The sequence below is a fragment of the Stylophora pistillata genome, chromosome 8 (genome assembly GCF_964205215.1).
Source record: "Stylophora pistillata chromosome 8, jaStyPist1.2, whole genome shotgun sequence".
NCBI lineage: Eukaryota > Metazoa > Cnidaria > Anthozoa > Scleractinia > Pocilloporidae > Stylophora > Stylophora pistillata.
Genome location: NC_142526.1, coordinates 25,295,182 through 25,318,410, shown reverse-complemented (window position 1 = coordinate 25,318,410; position 23,229 = coordinate 25,295,182). Strand labels below are relative to the sequence as shown.

The 23,229-nt window shown below is 37.9% G+C and overlaps 2 protein-coding genes across 6 annotated transcripts; one reads left to right on the top strand and one right to left on the bottom strand.

The window, feature by feature from the left end:
- Positions 1-228: 228 nt before the first annotated feature.
- On the bottom strand, positions 229-12,187 carry LOC111333921 (acetyl-CoA acetyltransferase, mitochondrial). The gene is made up of 15 exons (XM_022939573.2): positions 12,078-12,187; positions 11,942-11,989; positions 9,125-9,242; positions 8,448-8,543; positions 7,921-8,021; positions 7,226-7,318; positions 6,358-6,408; positions 4,952-5,053; positions 4,283-4,334; positions 3,879-3,974; positions 3,065-3,178; positions 2,025-2,089; positions 1,334-1,423; positions 1,074-1,141; positions 229-829 (listed from the first exon to the last, which is right to left on the bottom strand). The coding sequence occupies exons 1-15, from the start codon at positions 12,159-12,161 to the stop codon at positions 709-711; spliced, it is 1,299 nt and encodes a 432-aa protein (XP_022795308.2). The 5' UTR covers positions 12,162-12,187; the 3' UTR covers positions 229-708.
- A 7-nt stretch (positions 12,188-12,194) lies between these two features.
- Positions 12,195-22,879, top strand: LOC111333932 (uncharacterized). 5 transcript variants are annotated; one of them, XM_022939599.2, is made up of 6 exons: positions 14,235-14,350; positions 15,329-15,398; positions 16,971-17,084; positions 17,277-17,372; positions 18,254-18,518; positions 20,075-22,879. In XM_022939599.2, the coding sequence occupies exons 3-6, from the start codon at positions 16,986-16,988 to the stop codon at positions 20,305-20,307; spliced, it is 693 nt and encodes a 230-aa protein (XP_022795334.1). In that variant the 5' UTR covers positions 14,235-14,350; positions 15,329-15,398; positions 16,971-16,985; the 3' UTR covers positions 20,308-22,879. The 5 variants fall into 5 exon arrangements, with proteins under 5 accessions (XP_022795342.1, XP_022795319.1, XP_088587045.1 ...); XM_088730918.1 differs by lacking the exon at positions 14,235-14,350 and adding an exon at positions 14,931-14,975; XM_022939607.2 differs by lacking the exons at positions 14,235-14,350; positions 15,329-15,398 and adding an exon at positions 12,195-12,278.
- Positions 22,880-23,229: the final 350 nt, after the last annotated feature.

The window sequence follows — 23,229 nt, the reverse complement described above, 5'->3', positions numbered from 1 at the left end:
GCACACCCACCCCTCCCCTAACCCAGCATTAACCCTAAATTTTTCATCAGTTAACCGTTCTTGGGAGGAGTAGGTGCACAGTCGCTCAGGTACTGGTATTGATCCGGGAACGGTTTTAGGTGTGAATACTTACACTGCTGCTATTTCAGTAACAAGATAAAATGTTGCAGCTAAAAACTGCGCTCACTTTTAAGATCAATTCATAGTTGCAAAGTTTTATTCAACAAGTCCAAGAAACATTTGTATTTTTATTTCTTTAATACCCTGGGACATTTAAAGGAAGACCATTTTAAATCAAAGTATTTGTTGAAAACACTTTGTGATCAACAACTATTACAGTCTTACATATCTTCCACCGTTTCGTTTGCATTTTGTTCTTTAGCTAGGATAATCACGCAAGTGTAGAATAAACACTTTTTTGTCCCGCATTTATCCTATAGTGCGAGACTGTGGCCTGTTTTCTTTTAACACATTAACCAGCCAAGAATTACTGAGAAGACTCCTTTAAATATTCTTAAAATATTTAAGAATTATTATTTTAATGTCCAATTCTGTGCGGATAGATCTTGTGGAGCAACTACATAGACTGTACACTCAGCCAGATATTATTTCATCCTGTCAGACCCCATCTAGTTCACTTAGCAGTTGCGATCACGTCAAAGTCGTGAATTGACGTAAGATTTGACTTGTAACGTCTACGTCACCTGCCTAGAGTCTTTTTATGACCATAGCTGAGGCTCCTCCACCCCCATTGCAGATGCTTGCTAGACCCAGGGCTCCGTCGGGTAGAGTGTGTGTCAAGTGAGCTATTAGCCGTGAACCCGACATACTGCAAAGTCAAAAAAAAAAAAAAAAAAAAAAAACAGTCACCAAAAAGGAAACGATAATTCAACGCGTATAATTGGTAGAGTTTACATACCAGACAAACTTGCATAGCTGCCACAACGTAATTACTAGGTTCTACACTACTAAACTTTGTCGTCCCAATGACAACATAGAGTCAAGTCCTTATTGATGTCTTTTTTGTTATCGATCCTCTTTTTTTTCTGACTAGTACCAACAACAAAACTTACCCAATAGGATGGCCAATGGACACGGCACCCCCATGAATATTTACTTTCTCGGGATCCAACTCCATCAACTGCAGTGCAAACAAGAAGTACAATAACTTGTTGATTCAAACTGTTACTTTTGTTTTATTGACAACCATGCTTTGTCAGGCTAATCACTTCAGTGAGTAGTTTAGCAGGTAGCTCAGCCAATCAGATCTATGCTAAAAGTGAATACATTAAGTTGTCTCTCGGAATTCCATTGCTAACGTCTTTAAACCAACCTTGATGTTGGCTAAAACAACAGCACTAAAAGCCTCATTGATCTCCCACATGTGAATATCTTCCTTCTTCAATCCTGTTTGTTGTAACAACTTAGGGAAATCCAAACAAGACAAAATAAGAAATGTGTTTTTTATCTTGTCACAAGCATAGGTGTGTGACAAGACTTGTGTGCCTTCCCCACAAGGAATCAAACCTAGACCCTCTAATTCTGTGCTTCGTTGCCCTACTGCTGACCTACAGAGAATTCTGTGGTGAGTTAGTCCACTACTAGATTCATACTTGACACCTGCTCTCCATAACACATGATCAAATGTAGGGCATGTGTAAGGGGACAGAAGAAACAATCGCTGTCACGCCAAACATGCAAAAAAAAAAAAAAACAACATTGATGGGTTCATGTAAATCTATAAAAGGAAACAAAAGGAGGAAAAAGGAAAATGTAAGACTTTACTTACACAAAGATTATTTAATTACAGGTTCCCTGCTGATATGCAATTTTTCTGCAATGCGTCTTACTCACTTGTGTGTTTGCTTACAGGACAACTTGGTTTTGACACACTGAAAGCATGTCTCCAAGCCTCTTCAAGGTTTGCCACACATGCGCAGATGTAAAATTTTAAAATGCTTTGGAAAGTAATCAACTTTTTAAGTACCATATGAAACAATTTTTTTTCACATTTTAATAAATACCTTGGGCATGGCAGCAGCTGGTGCAATGGGAAAATCAATGGGTGCCACTGAAGCATCAGCAAAACCTGAAGAACAAAATAAAGATAGCTTTCTTAAATAAAACAAACTACTGGGGTATGTAATCAATAGTGTTTCAATCAGTTCTCATGAACTAAACTAATAATATTTGACAAAAACAAAAAAATAAAAACGAAAATACACTCCTCTCTTGAATCTGATGACAACTTTTCCTCAGATAACTCAAATATCAACCACTGTCACCAACACCAGTTTTTTCTGAACTAATTTAACAATTTATCTTAGTTGTGGGCTCTGAGGCATAAGCATTTCTTAACCCTATACACCCCAACATCAGTTAAATATGCATACTCTCCGTACTATTCTCTATACATTTCATACATTGCTGACAAAGAGAATTTATTTAACAGTCAAGTGGTTCTTTTATTTGTAGTCACTTCTAATTATTCTCATGACCTGTATGTTTGTTCAGGGGCAATATTGTAAGGAGAAATTGGATGCTAGTCATCCTTAGGGATAACATGCCAGAAAGTTTAAGGCCTTGCACAAGGCAAGCAGGTTAGAGGTCTGCGAGGGTGTGGTATCATTATTATTGCCAAACCCCCTTGCAGGTAAAGGTAAAGTCTGTTTATGAGCCTAGAGGCCCATTAGGCCGGTGCTTAACTCCGGTTTCTGTAAGTGACTAGGAGTATTTCTACTCCCCCCTGGATGGGATGCCAGTCCATCGCAGGGTTACCCCCAGCATTAAATTGCCGGTACCCTTTTATACACCTGGGTGAAGAGAGGCACTGTGAGAGTAAAGTGTCTTGCCTAAGAACACAACACAATGTCCCGGCCGGGGCTTGAACCTGGACCACTCAATCTGGAGTCAAGCACTCTAACCATGAGGCCACCGCGCCTCCACACAGACCCCCTTGCAGGGCTTATACTAATAAGGACCACCTTGCAAGCTACCCTTTCTGGATGGTCACATTTCCTGATGAACAGGCGATAAAGTTAATTAGCAGACTCTCTCGAGTTACCTATGATGGAGGCAAGTGGCTTCACTCCTAGCCGGTCAGCAGCCTGTCTGGTCATGAGCACAAGAGCAGCTGCCCCATCATTCAGAGTGCTGGCATTAGCTGCCGTTACTGTACCTGAAGAATACGAAATCAACCAACAGTTAAACATGCAAATAAAAATTTTGTCATCATGGTGATAAATTCTACTGAACTCTTGCTGTAATTTCTCAGAACAGTTTGACTATTAAACAGAATTGCTTTATCACTAATTTCATGCCTCCAGTTATCAACTACGTTTGATCTTTTTATGGTAAAAATTAATGTACACGTTGCTTACGTTTTGAAAAACGTACCATACCACCCTGTGCTTATCACTTAATGTTTGGTTTCATTATTGGCTATTTGATCGGAAATCAAGTTATTCCAAGTGGTGGAGAGATAAAATTTCCCCTCCTGCTAAAATATGTTAAAGAAAGTGTGACTGCCAATTGTTGACTTCCTGATTAGGCTTGTCAAAGGGAAGCTGTAGTATTCTAAAAAGCATTTAATTTAGTAATCAAAGAGTTTCAGCTATCAAACAGTTTAAATACAGGTGATATTTGACAAGGTCTGTATACAAAAACAGCATTAAGATTAATAAGTTTCTGTATGGACATCTTGTCAATTCATTTAGCATTCCACCTATCAGATGACTTGAAGTGATCTTAAAGCCAACTGTACACACAATGAATGCAGAAGCCTCATAACCCATCTACTTGCTAGAAAGAGCCACACTTTTGCTGGCTAAAATTTTGACTAATCAATCTACTTATAAGAGCAAAATAAATAAGTTTACCATTTTCTTTCTGAAAAACAGGCTTCAGTGCTGCAAATTTATCAAATGACACTCTCTTGTACTCTTCGTCTTCACTGAATACCACATCGGGTTGTCCTGATAGTAAACAAAATGTAAAATTTAGGCCAATTCCACCTGACTTTGACTTCTATAGTTGGTGACTATGTATAACAATCAATGATTTAGTGTGGATAGATCAAAGTATACAACCACAATTTAATGAGAGATTTACAGCTAAAAGCATTGTGATGGGTGAGTTCTTTGCTTCTTTGTTCAGACGATCCACCAATGTATTTCACAACAGTAAAGTATTCAGTATTCTTTAAGTAATTCACAAGAAATTGTATAGGTTTTCTTCACACTGCCAGGTAAGCTAATCTTCATCTAGTGATATACAGACTTACCTTTCTTTTGAGGAATGGATACAGGAATAATTTCATCTTTGAATTTCCCTGCCTAAAATGGAATACATCGTGATGGTAAAAGTGACTTCAGAGTACCACTAGTACTGTATTATCAGCACTTTATCCACCTGTGGTGGAAGTTGTCGTGGTTATTGTACAATAATTATGTGAGGCAGCCAACAACAATTAGTTACACCCTTAGTGTGTCACATATGAACTTTGTAATGGCCTTGCTCACCACAGAGTCTCAGAGTGTGGCTCTGGGGTAGAGCAATCCAAAGGTCTGAGGTTCAATTCCTCACGGGGAATTAGAATTTTTTTCTTAGTCCCTCACTCATAACAAGACAAAAACACATATTTTGCTATACCTTTAGCTTTGTACATTTTAAGTGCTATGTTTGGAATAAAAAAAAAAAAAAGGGCAAGTGAAGGCTAAATAAAATGCTAGAGAATGTCCCTTAGTGAATTGGTGAGGTTGACGAGAATAAGACCAGTTGGATGTACGAGTAAGAGTTAAATTAAATTTATCATAGGTCTGTTTAGCTACAAGTCAACTCTTTAGCTCCAACTTGAAGTTACTTTGTGTCTACCACAATTGTTTGACCTGGACCTACTACCAGTACTCATATAGTTTTTCTTCATCACTAATCCCTCTTCATCAGTAATTACCTCCCAGGCTGCTGCTGTCTTCTTGTAAGAGCCTATCGCAAATTCATCCTGTTCCTCTCGGCTCAGTTCCAGTTTTGAAGCTGTATTTTCTGCACAGTTACCCTTAGAAATAGTAGAAGTATTGTTCCTTCATTCATTTAGTAACTGCTGTAATTATGCATGTTAGTGTCACTGCTTAAATACTGACAGCCACATCCGGAATAAAAACTTTCCACGTGTGGGTGAGAGAAAAAGCTGTGGCTGCACGACCTGAATTAACATGTAACTTCTCCCTTTAATACCCATACATTATCCAGCACACAGGTAATGAAAAAATTCAAACTTACAGGTAGATAAGATCTAACACCAAATTCTCATAACTAATTTACAAGAAAGTGTGTAGCAGCTAGAGGAGAGAATTTACAATCAAATCTTGGGAGTTAGAAGGTTAAACTTCAACCCCTAAGAGTGACTACTTTTCTTAGTTCCTATTAACTGAAAGGGAGGTCTGTATGGGAGAATCTTGACTGAGGTTGCCAGTACAGACCAAATGCAGTGAGGTCTGTACCAGCAACCAAGGTCAAGATTCTCCCATACAGACCGACCTAGCTCAGTTAATAAGATGTTTATCATATGGCTGTGTCTTATATGCCAATTTTTATATTCTTTGTACCTTTTTTTCTAGATCGGTCTAGATGCCAGTCTAGATGGGAAAATCTAGACCACTTTCAATATTGATTTCAGCCAATCAAATTTGTGAATTCTGTAGTTCCCAGTCCTTGTGAGACACAGCCATATAATAAATTACAATATCACCCCTGAATTACACTTTAAGGTCATGAGAATAAAGGGAATGATCACCAACTAAAGAAGCTCTTGAATAATGAACAAATTCTCCTTGTTTCACCTTAGGAAATGTATAGAGTACAGTATGGAGAATATGCATACTGATGTTAGGGTGTAATAGGGCAAAACTTACAGTTACCTGCATTTATTTAATGGTTCTTTCAAACTTTGTAATAAAAAATAAGAAGAGCACTAAGGTGTTATATCAAGGAGTTGAGATTTTTTTGGGGCTTTTTCTTGGATTTGTTTCTCATGCTGTGGTACTTCAGCAAAACTGTACAGAGTTCAGAACATGTATTGTTTGACAAGGTCTGTATACAAAAACAGCATTAAGCTTAACAAGTTTCTGTATGGACAACTTGTCAGTTCATTTAGCATTCTGCCAATCAGATGACTCGAAGTGATACAAAAGCCAACTGTACACACAAGGAATGCAGAAACTATTGTATGAAGCAGAAATTACAAATACAAAAAACAGGATTTGTTCTTGCCCTGTGTGGCAAAATAAGGAAAGATGCTGAAATCTGAAGCTCTTTTTTCCAAGCATGGTGGATTTTTGTAGGATATTTATTTCTACATACCATGTGGATCTGATTGTAAACATCCCAAAGACCATCTTTAACAATTCCATCCTACAAAAAGGATAAACAGATCTCATTTTATTTTGAGTAAACACTTGAAAAGTAAGAAAATATAATTAGTTGGAGCTTATCACAAAAATATAAATGAAATACCAGAATTCAAATACCATAACTTTTAATTACAAAAAAAGTCTGTTTACTATATCCATTTGGCTGGGCACCCTTACCAAAATTAAGTACACTTTTATTATTATACTATTTCTGTAATCACAGTGTAACGCAAATACAATACACAAAGTATACTTTCAGCAGACTTGAAGTATACTGTAGTTTGAAGAGCTACAAAAAGTATACTTGTATCATACTTGTTCCCACCTAAAATTGGAACACCCAAAAGTATACTTGAGGTATGCTTGAAAAGTACAGAAGATTTTGCAGTGCACTCCAATTATACTTGAAGAGTAAAACCACTAGTGGCAAAGTAACAAGTACAGTATACTTCAAGTATACTTAAAAATGTATTCAAGATATAAATGAATGGCTATACCTGAAAATGTTAGGAATTATATAATCTTAAAGATTATTTAATTTTGCAACATTTTCAGGTATAGTTGTAAGTTCATTCCATGACAGGTCAAGTTCCACCAACTCAGTTATTTCCATCAAAGCTACAGGCATTTCAAGCAAACTGTACAACAAAAAATAATGAATATTATTAAGGACCTCAGCAGAATTTTTTAAAGAGACTTCCCTGCCTCCCCCCCCCCCCTACTCTCTGATAAGTCCCTGTAAAGATGCCCTCAAGAGCAATAAGCCCTCTAGACGGTCCTCCAGGGGCTTATCAGAGGTTTTAAACTATGTTACCTACCTCCATTTTGTGTCCTCCATACTTTGGTGGATCTCTCCCAACTAAAAATGGAACATTTGACATACTCTCCATTCCACCAGCAACCATTACTTCCTGACAACAAAGGTAATATAAAGTTCAAGATAAAGTAACTCTCTGAATTCATCACCTGTTTTAATATATGACCTGCCCCTCCTTCACAGTCAGTGAGTACCAAATTATTTCTTTTGAACTAAGACTATACACTTTATTTAACAAGGTTGCTTTGTTCAGAATATTATAGAACAAACAAGGTAACAACACAAACATGTGAGACAATGAGCCATAAAAGAGCAAGGCATAGAGATACTTTTACTCTTTTTTTTTGTTCGATTGTCTTTGTTCTGTAGCATTCTTAATTCCAATTGACTAAATTAGTCTCAAGTCACTTGAACTCAACGAATGCATCATTTTATTAATAAAATTGAATTGTAGACTGGAAGGAACATTATGTTCAAATATAATACGAGCAAGGAAAACTTACAAAGAAGAGTGCATCTGAATTTAAAAGGTGCATCAGAGTTTCAACCATTAAAAAAAAGCAAGTGATCTCAATCCCCACAGCTTAAAATAGCTCTGACTATTTGACTGCCAACCTTTTGTCTTACACCAGCTCCTATTAACTCATCAATTTCTCACATTCACTTTAATTTTTCAAAGCTTTAACAAGTACAAACCTGACTTCCACATGCAAGACTTTGAGCTGCCATCATGATGGACTTCATGCCAGATGCACAAACTTTGTTGATTGTTGTACATGGAGTCGATATTGGTAAGCCTAAGAATCATCACAAACAGTGTTATTCCTGAGATTTGTGTTAATTAGTTTATCATTAGCCTATGACTAAAGAAACAATGACTACCTGTTACGAAGGCAGACAGTCCACCGGAGGATAAAACTTAACATAATTTTCAAGTTTGTGATCATTTGCCGAGCTGTCATGGATGGACAGAAGATCGACACTTTCACAGAAATTTCTTTGTACCCCTCACCTTCCTCTGCTTTATTCCTTTAAATCCTAATATCAGTATGCATATTCTCCATACTGTTCTCTAAACATTTCCTAAGGTGCTGACCAGAAGAATTTGTTTAACAATCAAGAGCTTCTTTAGTTAGTGATCATTTCCTCTTTTCTAGTGACCTTCATGTTTGATTCAGGGGTGATAGTGTAATAAAAAAATTACATGGTAGTCACTCTTTTACCTGCTCCAAGTGTTGCTTGCCTTGTGGGTGCTTGACCTTCACCAGCTGTGCACACATTTCCCATATAAACTTCTTGTACATCCTCTGGTTTAATACCTACATAAGTATTGGCAAAGTCTTGATAAAACTTTTACAGGATTGAATATCAGAGCCTGTGGCTAGCAGTCAGCACTCTTTACTGGTTGTTATGCAAGGTTTCACCTCAAATATCAGTCATGTGTTCAATTGTTGCTAAGGAGATGATGTAGACTGACTATCTCTTGCAGCTAAATTAAGGTACCTTATCTTGGCTCATCCTCGGTGTAAAAACCTGTAAAGCTCATGAGTGACATAAAAAAATAAAAAAAAAAATATTATAAACAAAAGCGTACAGCAAAACAATACCTCACGAAACAAAGAAAACCTTGTCAGGTTTTTACACCGAGGATAACCCCTTGTCTTAAACACAAGTTGGTGATGGCTAGCAATTTTAATGAGAAATAACTGCTTAAAATATAAGATTAATGATAAAACTAAAGTATAGTAATTAGTTAAATCATATTTTCACAAAAATTAACTGAGGCACTTAAAAAACTTAGGGAAAAACCTTGCTATATGCCGAAAATTTATATCTAATAAACCCTTACCACCATATATCTGGTCCAAAATTCCCTTGGTTAAAACAACAAATACAATACCTGCTTTTTCCACTGCAGCCTTAACTGCAATAGTTCCTAATCTTGGGGCTGGAATATTACATAGTGAACTTCTAAATGATCCTACTGGTGTTCTGACTGCACTAGCAATGACTACTTCCTGAAAATTGGCAAAACTTTGCATTTGAATAATATTCTTATGGCAAAATAGGATGAATATTTAAAAATGCACTTTGATATTTTGAAGTTTTGATACAAGCAGTTCATCGTCTGTCTGAAGTAACAGTTTCACCCTTCCCTCCCAAGATCTGATTAGTAATTCTCCTTAATGTCTGCCAGACAATTCTTATGATGTTAGTTCAGAGAATTTGATATAAGATCAAGTAACAATCTCCTAATTGATATTTTTTCTTTACTCTTATCACTTATCTGCATGATTGTCACGTTCACGGAAATGACCTTTGATCATTATTACCACCATAATTTCCGGCTGTTTGCCTGCGGGTAATCTGTTGATTTTGCCTTAAACGCGTGTCACTGCAGGTAATAGGGAGATGTGGGTTATGTGACAATTTTGAAATCTACTGGCAGTTGAATTGAAGAAAATTCTCACCTACCTGCATTTCCACCTCTCAGATGAATTTTATTGTATTAAAAGTGCCACAAAGTGGCACGAAAACATGATACTGACTCGATTTTATTTCACACGCAATAAGTTGCACGACGAACGAATTACTATTGGCACATGTGTAAACAAAACCTTTGGTGACAAAAATAAACCGAGGATAACCGGTGCATCTGTAAAAAATTTCCAGTTAACACTCGCTTCAGCTGAAGAGAATTGTCCCGTTTTAAGGGACTTGTTACGCCCAGTAGAACTGGAGATATTGATTTTGTTTTGAGAAATCAACAAATCAACTTGGCGCTGAACGATCATTTGCACAAAATTTGGCCATGAATTCGCATTCTGTCAATTATGCAACATTGTGAGTTCTAGAGCATAGTTGTACAAATTTCCTTTTAAGGTGCGGGTTATCCACCAGTGTGGGTAATCTGTTGACTTTTTTTTTTCCCTGCATGCAATAATCGGTCGGTGTGGGTAATCAGCCGTGTGGGTAAACAGCCGGAAATTATGGTAAGACCCTTTGTTCTGTTTTTAGCATAAAGACACATTGAAAGTTTCAAGGATTGACTGATTGGCTCCAGAGTTTATGTTTGTAGCTAGCAATGGTAATAGTAATCAAAGTTTAATGTCTTTACGTGGGGCATGGTTACCCATATTGCCTGAGCCAGACTCGTGTATGAAACGCAAGACAAAAACCCACCCACCCCAACCCAGGGGAGGACATCCATCACACAGTAATCTCGTGCGTGGGAATTTAATGTCTCCTACCCTCACCCTGAAGGAGATGGGACCTCCATTTATTCGTCCCTATCCAAGAAGACTAGAATATCTAAGCCATTTCTTGATGTTATAGAAAGGTAGCATATTCTTCTCAATTATTTTAAGACCTTGAGTGTTGGTCCGGCCGGGGTTCGAACCCTCGACCTCCCACACATCAGTCCAGCGCTCTATCCATTGAGCTAACCAGGAGGTGGTTAGCTCTGTTTATTTTTATCTCCCTTATATCAAAGTGTGAAATAAATTTCCTTTCCATGAGCTCTTAGATTAGTTTACAGCAGTTGCTTATGGTGCTAGAAGTTACCCTAACAGAGTTTGGCATTCGAAGCTTCCCAAGAGCTAGGAGACTAGGAGTTCTTTATCCCTCAGAGGCAAAATTCAATGATAATAATAATAATAATAATAATAATAATAATAATAATAATAATAATTTATCAATTTATAGTGTGCCTTTTAACATGTAATGATCAAAGGCCATCCCACCCCAGGGGAGGACATTCATCAAACAGTGATCTCGTGCGTGGGAAATTAATGTCTCCTACCCCAAACCCTGCAGGAAACGGGGCCTACGGTCTATTCATCCTTATCCAAGAAGACTAGAATGTCTATCCATTTCCTAATATTATAGAGAGGTAGTACATTCTCCTTAACAATCTTAAGACCTTGAGTGATGGTCGGGCTGGGGCTCGAACCCTCAACCTCCTTCTCAACAGTCCAGAGCTCTATCCATTGAGCTAACCAGGAGGTAAGTCACACTTGTTACATTCTATCTTTTTTTTTTTGCACTTTTGTTCTGTAACTTTTTCTGTTTCCCTTATTCCAAAATACTGTGCATTTCTTTAGTTTTCACCCCTGCAGGAGGGTTACTGGCCTGGATCTTAAATAAATGAATTTGAATCTTGCTGCTTGACTCATACATGATGGTGGTTGGTTTAGCAAACTCTGGTACCAAACACCATATGTCTGCAACACCAGGAATGCAACAGTGATATTATATGGATATTGCAAGGAGAAATTCTCTCTTGACTACTTATAGGAGTTTAAGGGTTAAAATATACTGTTCTAATAACATGAAATTTTGGGCAACTTTAACCTCACTTCAGATGTTAATACGTCGTCACACCCCTCTCACACCCACAGTTTTTAACAAAATGTATTGATTAGTGTGAGGAAGCAGGCAAAGATCAGCCCCTGGCAAGTGTGTTAACTTTTCATCATAAAACCCAAAATAATCTTATGAAAAAAATATAATAACTGCGTAGTGTAGTACAGATTTAGATCAGAATGACGATACGAACTTTAAAATCAAAATTACCTTCAATTTCACATAATCGCCAAAGCTAAAGCTAATAGTCCAGGTTATAGTTAAGCACAGTAATCTTCAAATTTTGCAACAGACACATATTTTTCGAATACATTCAGCAGGTTTACAGTACAATTTTTTAGGTTTTACCCACGTGTAATCCTGGTACAGTAGAAAGAAACTTCCTTGACGTATTCCAGCACTACGAGACAAAGGCGCAGTTCATTAAGCAAAAGCAGGATAAATTAAGATACGAATGAATTAAATGTCGAATTTGTTCAAAAATATACCAGACTTCTTGAGTTATTCAGGGTGGAAAACCTTAGTGCGATCATTGAAGTCGCCATTTTGGGATCGCTCACTTCTTTATTCATGTAATTCTACTGTAATTTCCCATCAGAGGTGATACCGCCACGAACAGACTACAGGGTAAACTATTTAATTATGAAAGCAATCAGTATAAGGAAATCTTCAACTGCTGTTGCTTTTCAGTAAGGATGGACTAATACGGCTTTTTCGAATCGATACGATAACAAGTACGATATTTACTTTTTTCTTTTTCTTCGAAGTTCTATTCTTCTTGTATGTATGTATGTATGTATGTATGTATGTATATCGATACGGGTGTTACGAAAACGAACACCATCGAAAACGAAGACCTAAGACCTAAGACCCGGTCTTCGTTTTCGTAAACGAACAGAAAACCGTATAAATTACAAGTTAAACACACATTAAACAGCAACAACGCTTAGTAATGTAATAGTTTACACTTCACGCGTTTCTTCCCATTATTATACTGCCAGTACTACTGGCCCGTCTTGTCTGTAACTTCTGTTTCGCTATGCGAGCCAAGTTGGTGTTGATATTCTGGAGGGTTACCTCGGGTAAACTTACCACACATATTATTCTAAAACAGCAGGCAGAATTCGAACGCTAGCCGCCTTTGATTTATAGTTAGCATTGCGTGACAGAATAACAAAGAACGCGTTCTGAACAGTAAATGACTTAGGTTCTGTCAATAAATAAGGGACTGGTCATTGTTTATCGGGAGGGGGGGGACTGGTGCAAATAGGGAGGGCCACCATTTTTTATGCATGGCTTAAAAGGGGGGCCATTAAAAAATATGCAAACGTTTTGCCCAGAAAAATGTCAAAAGCTGCATCTGGGTGCCATCAACAAATACAGCCTATTAAAATAGCTTTATACATAACCATCATAACCTTAAAAAAATATGGAACAAAGAAGGCAAAGCTGGAAGCAATTAGAGAAAGTATCATCCAAGAACTTGCTAAACGCATAGAGAGAGAGGAGGATGGGAAGAGCAACAATCAGTCGTCTTCTGATTCACTCAGTAGTGAATCAGAAGACGACTCAGAGGAAAAAGACTGTGTCCTTGCAGAGATTGGTATTTCAAGCTCTGAAGAAGAAGAGGAGTCGACTGAAGAAGAAGAAATGATTGAGAGCACCGAGAACTTTAATGTCAATATACGACAATTGTCTACACACGGTCTGGGCAAAGAGCAACTCAAATCCAAATTTAAGGTAACTTTAAATAGAATGTCTATCAGTTCGACATGGTGACTTGAGAAATAGATACTTTTTGTTTCATGCATGCCCAAGGACAAGGGGGGATGGGAGGGAAAGGGTCAGCAAAAATCATGTTAAAGTAAAAGGGGCGCTCAGCAAAAATTAAGCGTGGCATATTTTACATTGCACCAGCCCCCCTCCCGATAAATAATGACCAGTCCCTAAAACGTCTACTGTACTGTATTTCATAACTAAAATTAATTCTGATGGTTGTTAAGCCTTCTCTGCTGGAAAGCTCGCGTTAAAAATGTAAGCAATTCTTTTTGCTAATGCAGGGTCTTCATTTTCGTACACTGCAGCAATCCTACATTGCTCGATTGCTCATAAAATCACAAAATGTGCATGGTAAAGACTTGTTTCCATATCTCAAAGTGCCCTTGGACGTGAGGTGCCTGGGAATGGAATCACTGGAATATAATTAGAGCCCAACTACCGATGATTTATGACTCCAAACATTCCCTGTTCTTGCTGTGCACAAATTTTAAGTCTACTTCGTGTGTGTTTTGAGTCAAGAGAAAACATCTGGCTTAGTAAACATCACATCCAGTATAGTTCTGTCGCTTAAGGTTTATCTTCGCGGATTAACAAAGAAATCAAAGACATGAAACCTCAAGGGCGGTTTCAGCTATGGAAACGAGTAGCTGCACAACGGATTTGCTTTGTTTCCATATCTCAAACCACCCTTGTGCCCTTCCAAATCGGTTTCCAGTTCTGGTATTGAAAAAATGTTTCTTGCTCTTTTTCAAATTCACCAGAAAAGAATAGTCTGATATCTTAGTTTCTTTAGTGGAGTATATTTGGGCAATGGCAAGCGATGCAGATGTTGCATCTCATTTATTGGAAATTTTCAATTTATCCAGCAAGTCCGGCTACGTTTACCAATCTTACAAGATCGACGAAATTGTCAAAGAATGGGAGTTGTGTACAAACTCATTGTTCACTCTTTGGGTGGTGGATGACAACTTTGGGAGTATCGGTTAGTATGACTGTGCAAATAAGCCAAATTCTGTGTTATTCTCCCATCTGTTTACTATAAAAGGGGACCAACTAAATCCTCAGTTGGTCTAGTTCTGTAAAGGCACTGGGAGAAGGAACAGCACAATACATCACCAATCAATCTGTTATATTTAAATTTTCTTTTAGCAAAAGAAGATATATTTTAAGATGAATTGCTAGTTTTTATAGATTACAATTGAAGTGCCCACCCCCCTCTCCTCCATGCTCCTCCCCTCTGTATTACTCCCCTTCAAATAAACCCCCTATCAATGAGGCCTGAAATTCCATAATCCCCGGTGGGCTTAACAGAGATTGAATAGTATATGTTTCAACAAACTCTCTAATATGATCTTTACAAGACTGGGTTAGAATTCACATTATGAGTGATAAGAATACCCAATGACAAAATCACTTGTTTGCAGACGCAAAGTTATAGTTCTGTGTTAAACCCATCAGCTACAACTCACAAAGTCATGTGTGAAGACCAAAAGTTGAAATTTGATGGCATACCATATTTTGTTTTGGGGCAAAAAGTTTTTAACTATCGAAATGGAAAAGACAGGTAGAAAGCTTGGAAACAAAAGAGAAAAGAAATGAAACTGCAGGTATGGGTTACTCAGTAATCATTAATCATGATAAAATTTCCCACAAATTTTTCAATTTTTTTTTTGGGGGGGGGGAGGAGGGGGTGATTAACAACACCCATCTTCATTTTAGCAGAAATAAAACAAGAAATAATCATTGACAAGTAAATAGTATGTAAATACTTTATTCAAGTGTCGTTTGTTCTTGTTCTAATTCATATGTTATTGGTTGTAAGTTGTACTTATGCAAGGAACACTAAAATCCAAAAAGGAATATTTAAATAATTTAAAACACTTACTTTGGGGTACTAGGAGTAAACAAGTTGAAAAAGACAAGAATTGGTGTTAACATATCAATACATCTCCTCAAGTAGAAAATTCAGAGCAGAGTGGAACTCCTCAAAGTGCTGCTTTGGAAATTGCTTCATTCTATAGAGGGTTTGGGTAGGTCAAAGTTTTGTTCTATACCTCTTCTATGTCTCATCGGAGGATATTTAAACAATAGAGTGTTTCTCTCGATGAACTATCAACTGATAGTTGCCCTGCGGAAATTTGATGTTCTTAAAACAAATATGCCAGATTTAAGAACATCAAATTTCCAAGGGGCAACTATCGGACCGATAGTTCCGAGACATAAACACTCTATTGTCTTTATTGTTTACCACTGAATTTTCTGCTACGCACCAGATCAATCATATCCCCTCCCCTACTCCTCCTACTGGTGACGCCTATGTGCAATGTCACCACTACAATGACTGGTGGCACCTTAAGTGTGTTGACATACCACCCTGGGCTGTAGAATCTAACAAGTCTTGGTAATGCAAGACCTCCAATAAAGTAAAGCTTTGAAAATGGAAGCTGAACATTCCACTTGTATTTAAGTCAAGTCTTCCGGTCACCATAGAACTACTCTACTTTGACTTTCAAAAACTTTTAAATAGGCTTCCTGAGAGAGTGTTCAGTCAGTAAAGAAATGAGAGGCACAAGTGATACTGTTAGTGACAAAGTATATTTTTGCAGCTTGTACTTCAAGATTTCCAATGAGAAACAGACTCACGCAAAAGCTTTTGGAATCCAGAATAAACTAGCGGTAGCCATAACTTTCTCAGAGATAACTGTTATGTAATACATGATATTTTAAGATTGGTAGACGTAGCCAGACTTGCTGAATAAATGTACATCGAAAATTTCCGATAAATAATATGCAACATCTGCATCGCTTGCCATTGCCCAAATATACTCCATTAAAGAAACTAAGACATCAGATTATTCTTTTCTGGCGAATTTGAAAAAGAGCGCGAAACATTTTTTCAATATCGGAACCGGAAACCGATTTTGGAAGGGCACAAGGGCGGTTTGAGATATGGAAACAAAGCAAATCCGTCGTGCAGCTACTCGTTTCCATAGCTGAAACCGCCATTGAGGTTTCATGTCTTTGATTTCTTTGTTAATCGGCGAAAATAAACCTTAAGCGACAGAACTATGCTGGATGTGATGTTTACTAAGCCAGATGTTTTCTCTTGACTCAAAACACACACGAAGTAGACTTAAAATTTGTGCACAGCAAGAAGAGGGAACGTTCGGAGTCGCAAATCGTCGGTAGTTGGGCTCTAATATTATATTCCAGTGATTTAATTTCATTCCCAGGCATGCACCTCACGTCCAAGGGCACTTTGAAAGACGGAAACAAGTCTTTACCGATCTTTACCAATGTCATCCTCGGAGACCCAGAGGCTGAGTCGATTTCAAGTTATGCCCTAACTTGAAATCGACCCACCGCCCCTGGGTCTCCGAGGATGCACCAATGTGAATCTCGAGCCCGGAGTATTTTCGGCTACTCGTCAGCGGTTAGTTACGGGAGATTAAAGCGCGTGTAGTATCGCAAGAATCGATACCTTTAGCTGGTATCCGACCTCGGTATTGCTGGCATCAGAGTTAATAGATTAACTCTGCTGGCATCATAGTTAGCTGGCATCAGATATTTGATATCGGTATCGGCCCATTCTTACTTTTCAGAACGCCTAAAGAAACATGGACATTTCGGAGGTGACTTTTCTTCTGAGGGACATAAACACAGGAATGGTTGAAGCATGGCAGGAAGAATTTGCTTCGTACAGCAATACCGTTAAGGTGTGATTTCATTCGATACAAAACTCTTTGAAAGATGGCGTGCTATTAACTTGCACGTAAACCAAGCCTGTTCTCCTCAACATATGCGTACGTAGTATTGTAAAATACTTAAAACTGATGGAAAGAATGACACTTCCCAACATGTTTTGTAATTTTCTCAAACGTGACGTTTCTTGACTTAATTTTTGGCAGATATCCTGTGGAGACATTTTCAAAGGGGCTCCTACAGCAGATGCTATTGTGTCCCCAGCAAACAGTTTTGGATTCATGGATGGAGGTATTGACATGGTAAGACAAGATGTATAATTACCTTATTGGGGCAGGTCCAAGGGAGATTTTAAAAGCAAAATTTGGAAGATTTCAATAAGTAATTTCTTCGTGATTGATTTCGAGATAAAAATGAGCGATAACAAAGTACGACGTTTCGACCTCTTCGAGGCCATTTTCAAGTGAGTAAAAGTTTTCTAAATTAGCATAAAAATGTAGAAAAAGTTGAAATGGGTAAAAATGTGGCGAATGCTACAATACGATAAAATATGTAAGAAAGTGCAAAAATGCTGTGGTTAAAACAATGGACCAATAATAAGAAGAGCTACTCTAAACAAATAATTTGGCACAAATTGAATTGCACTGTTTTTTTAGTGTTGGTTTGAGTTCTTTGATAAAAAACATTTCAAAAATGAGACAGTCAAATTTGTTCTGAGACTTTAAGATTCTAAAACTTTGTGTGATGTCTGGCTCCATATCATGCTGCTCTCTGAGGTGGTTTTTGAGCGTGGACTGCATGTCAACCAAGTGTCAACTGACATATTAGTGGAGTATCAGCCTACTCTCGAATGATATATCAACCAACATATGGGTCAAGAGTACCTATAGTAAACATGATCCAAAAAATTACCAAAACAAAAGTGACACAGTATTGAAGCTTTCCCATACATAGTGCACAAGACAGGTTTGTCATTGCTAAGAAAAGTTTCTACTCAAGGTCCCTTCCCTCTGACCTACAACTGAAACTTTATTGTGAGCATCATGCAGTGATGTGTCCAAATCTAATAAATGTAATAAATTATTATTTTCTCCTAACAAATAGCACTCTAGACACTCCCCTTTGACCAAACCCTTTCACCCTGCCTGATTATCATTGCCCATTTTGTGGTTGTGAACCTCAGGTCTTCAGCAATCACTTTGGCTGGCAAATGCAGCACAGACTCCAAGCATTTTTGAAAGAGAACCATGATGGTGAACTACCTGTAGGTCAAGCTGTGATCATTGAGACACTCTCTTCAAATGACAGTAAAAAGAAGTTTGAAAATCCTGAGTTTAATGAAGGAAAACTAATAAAGTACCTCATCAGCGCACCAACAATGAGAATACCAATGAATGTTACTGATACTGTCAATGCTTATCTGGCATTCAGAGCAGTCATAATAGCTGGTTAGTAAAATGGACATTATATATCTTTGTAAGCATAAAATTGAAAGCCTGAAGTGATCTGGAGGTCCCTCGCGGGCCCTCTCCACCCGAACCAACCTTGGTTTCAATATCGTGAAGGAACAGAACAAGGGGGTACTGCTACTCCAGATAGAATGGCAGTTCCTTGAAGGGTGTTCCCCATGCAGATTAATCAAGGTTTTACTACACAAATTGCCACCATTATACTACTGTGTAATCTTGTGAAATAGCTAAAAAGGTTGATGCAAGCTAAAAAACATTTGTGGGTAAGAATTGGTAATTTGTTAAAAATCGGTAACAAACTATTACAACAAAAAAAGCAAAAACAAGAATTGCGGTCGTTTCGCCAATGGGTCGTTTCGCTAACGACCAGCTCACCAACATCTTAATTTGGCTATATCAACCAAGTTGAAATTGCAAAGTGGACACCGTAAAGAATTAAAAAGCTGACGTTTCGAGCGTTAGCCTTTCGTCAGAGCTAACGAAGGGCTAACGCTCGAAACGTCAGCTTTTTTACTCTTTACGATGGCCGGTATACAATTTCAACTTAGTTGATATGACCAAATTACCTTGTTACCCCCCACCGACGCAGCACCACGGTTTCTTTAGACACTTGCCCCCTTTATTCACCAACGTCTTAAGTCTTTTCGCCAACGTCTCAGGTCAGTTTGCTAACGTTTTTGGTTATTCCACAATCATCTCTTTTAAGTTATGTATAATATTTGCTAATACCGGCGCTTTTTAAGTGCACTTTGGTTTATTACTCCATAGACGAATGAAAGCCTTCAATTCTATCCTTTACTTTGCATCAAAATGTCTTGAGTTTTATCAATTAGACTTTGTGTTGAATCGACTTTGGCGATGTACCGAATCGACTTTCAGTTTGCATTGAGACGACCCAGCTCCCCTTCGACTTTTCGGTCGATTAGAAGTTGATTAAGTTTTGCCAATGGAATCACTAAACGATTTGTAATATGGACAAATACATTAGGGAAGCGACCTATGGTACGTCAGCGAAATGACGTCAGTGAACTGGTCGTTAGCGAAATGACGTCAGTGAACTGCTCGTTAGCGAAATGACTCGTAGGTGAAACGACTAGTTACCAAAATAACAAAAACAGGAAGAAGTATCACAAATGCTAAAAAAATAAAGAAAAATTGACTGTCTTGTTAGGTACAATTCTCGTTTGGAATAGTAGGTAACAAACAGCAGTCAATTTAGAAAACAATGAAATGCAAATAATACACCAGACAAGGGAAGTACGTAAGGCAATTTTCTCACAGCATTTCTTGCTTCAAGAACATGGTGCTTTGACCTCAGCGAGGATAGCCTGTTTCAGGCATTTGCTGTTTGTGTAAATGGAATTGTGGAAAGGGGAAAAAACATAGTGTACCAAGGTGATCCTGAACTCTGACATTTAGCGTACTTTTATGAGAGAACCTCGCGTAGGCTTTAGTTAGGCCAACACTTCAACTCTATCATCATTGCCAGGATAAACGTTTTTTTCCAGTAACATATATGTTCTTATTTTTGACAGTAAAGGAACACAACGACTCGGCAAAAAACGCCCAGAATCAAATCACCAGTGTGTTATGTCCTGGCCTTGGCACAGCCGTTGGTAAGATGCCTCACACAAGATGTGCCTTCCAAATGCGGCAAGCCTTTGAAATATGTGCACTGGAAAAGAAAAATCCATTAAAAAATCCAAAAACTCTGGGGGATGTGTGGCGGCATCATGAATCCATGTTGAAGTATAAAACTAAATTATAAGGGGAAGGGGAACAAAGGTATCTCTCGCATCAGTGGATGCTCTTTATGAAGGATAGAAACTCCTTGACAAAGTGAATTGACGCGAAATATACGTACTTGCTTGCTGTACAGTAAACGACATATTCAAGTATTGGACGAGGCTTAATACTTAGGACGTAGAAAAGATAAAGGACTTGCACAAAGAAGACATGTATAGGGCTACAGGCATGCATAGCCCGAGTCAGTCTTTCTCTTACTGGAAAAAGGAGCAAGCAAAACTCAGTGAAGGTTATTCCTCCTCCCACACTCATCCTCTTGCTCGCCACTTTTCACCACTAACTGGTTGTCCTGGAAACAGGAAAATGTATATGGGATTTCTTTTTTCGAAGGGGGGACAAGAAGAGGATTAATAAGCTGAAAATGCAGCGTTCTTAAAATACCTTTACCATTTGATAGGATAGATAGGAGCAGTTTTCATTTGGAGTGTCAAAAGTAATCTAGGATTAATTTGGTTTTGCTTTTCTTCGCTCTGTGACTGGTCTGGAAAATTCGTGCCACTTACTTAACCAATCAGATGCAAAGCGAAACCAATAGCAGTATAGTCACCGGCGTTTTCCCGCGCTTCAGGCAGCTTTGAGTTCTCAGTAGCCCCTGGCCGCGATATTTCCCTTTCCTCTGATCAGCTGTTGTGATTACTTTGGTTTTGGTTTTCAACGCTCAATCGAAAGCTCACCTTTACACTGAAAATTCAAGCAACCCTTAAAACCCTAGATTTCCAAAGGGATAATTAGATCTATAAAAATTAAAAACGCCCTATTCGCCTCAGGGGATACTGACAGATACAAATTCTATCGAAACAAAATTACATCCCTTATTACATCTATTTTGAAATCACTGGTGGTCCCTGTAATCTGATTAGCTCTAATTGGTGCGATTTATTCACGAATCGCACCATTTTTTGCTCAAAATCGCATCATTTTGCGCTTGACTGAGTTTTTGACACATGACGTCAGTCTTTCTGTTTTGCATACAAAATAAGATGTAAAAGCGTTTCCGGTTCCACTTATTAATTAAAAACGGCTTAGTACTGCATCAGTAAAATATTTGAATAGACCAAGTCGTGTATTTGGGCAATTTCAAAATGGATGTAATAAAGTGGTAATTGAACCTCGTGTCTTGCAATTTTGGTCTGAAATCATACTTGTGATTTCAAATCACGCGTATGATTTCAGCCTAAATTGCACACCACTTAGTTCAATTACCATTACTAATTCGTCTTAGTAAAAAGCTCTATTATCACAAATATTTCACACAACACATGAACGATATGAAGAAAACATTGATTGGAATCAAAAACGTAATGAACTGTAAAAAAGAAAATCAAAACCCATTGTTAGCCTTAAACGACTAAACGGGAATGGAATGACGTGTAACCCGGCGGCATTGCCGAACGTGCTAAACGATTTTTTTTCTATGGTTGGCCAAAAGTTAGCGGCAAATGTACAAGATAGTAATTGTCACTTTAACGAATACTTAACAAATACCAATTTCGCCACTTCCCTTTTCTTTGAACCAGTCATTTCATTATATATCGAACTAGAAATCTCGCTTTTACCACCAAACAAGGCTTAGTATATATTATTTATACAGTGTAGCCCCTTCAATGTAGTAAACACTGATATCAAAGGGGGTCCTGTTACCCACCCATCCCATACCCACCCCAGGGGAGGACATCCATCACAGTAATCTCGTGCATGGGAAATTAACGTCTCCTGCCCCTAACCCTGCAGGAGATGGGAACTCAATTTATTCGTCCCTATCCGAGAAGACTAGAATATCTAACCATTTCTTGATGTTATTGAAAGGTAGCATATTCTTCTCAATTATTTTAAGACCCTGAGTGTTGGTCCGGCCGGGGCTCGAACCCTCCATCTCACGCACAACAGTCCAGCGCTCTATCCATATAGCTAACAGCGTTTTGAAGTGTGCAAAGAGCATACTCGCTTCACCACCAGCTGAGCTTATCAACCTCTCTGTCCAAAGTGGAAAATATTTTTCTAAGCTAAAACATGCAAAAGTTACCCGGTATACAAGAGCGACGGTGAGACCGACCCTAGTACCCTAGCAACTACTGTCCTATTTCGCTACTCTCCGTCTTCAATAGAATTTTTGAAAAAATTATGTACAACCGATTGAAATCATAAATCGAATATAATGAACTTTTATTTGAAGCCCAGTATGGCTTCAGAGAGAAATTTTCCACTCGGCATGCAATTTTGGACATATTGAATACAGCACAAACTAATATGGACAATAAAATGATCACATGTGGTATTTTTCTCGATTTCATACTGTCAATCACTATTTTACTAGATAAATTGCACCATTATGGGATAAGAGGTGTTGCACATAAGTAGTTCTCGTTGTATTTGACTAATCGAACGCAAACAACGCATATTGATAATGACCATATTTCATCTAAGAAAAACTCGGTAACAGAAGTTCCGCAATGGTCTGTTTTAGGCCCCTTACTTTTCTTGATTTATATTAATGATATTTATCTTTGTAGCAATAAACTTGGCTTTTATCTGTTTGCTGATGACACAAACCTGTTATATACTGACTAGGACTTGAAATCCCTAGAAACCGTAGTTAATAATAGCTAAAAAATGTTTGTGACTGGCTTAATGCTAATAAACTAACCATTAACGTAAAGAAATCAAATTTTGTCGTTTTTAGGCCAGCACAAAGAAGAATCAGCTAAGTATCAAATTTCCGGAGAAGAACAACAATGGATTCACACTTCTTGAATGCAAAGATTATGTAAAATTTTTGGGTGTACTAATTGACAAGAACCTGGGGGCCTCATATTGATCATATTGCTTCGAAGATTAGTAAAATAGTCGGCATAATTGCTAGGCTTAGACATCATGTACCTTTGAA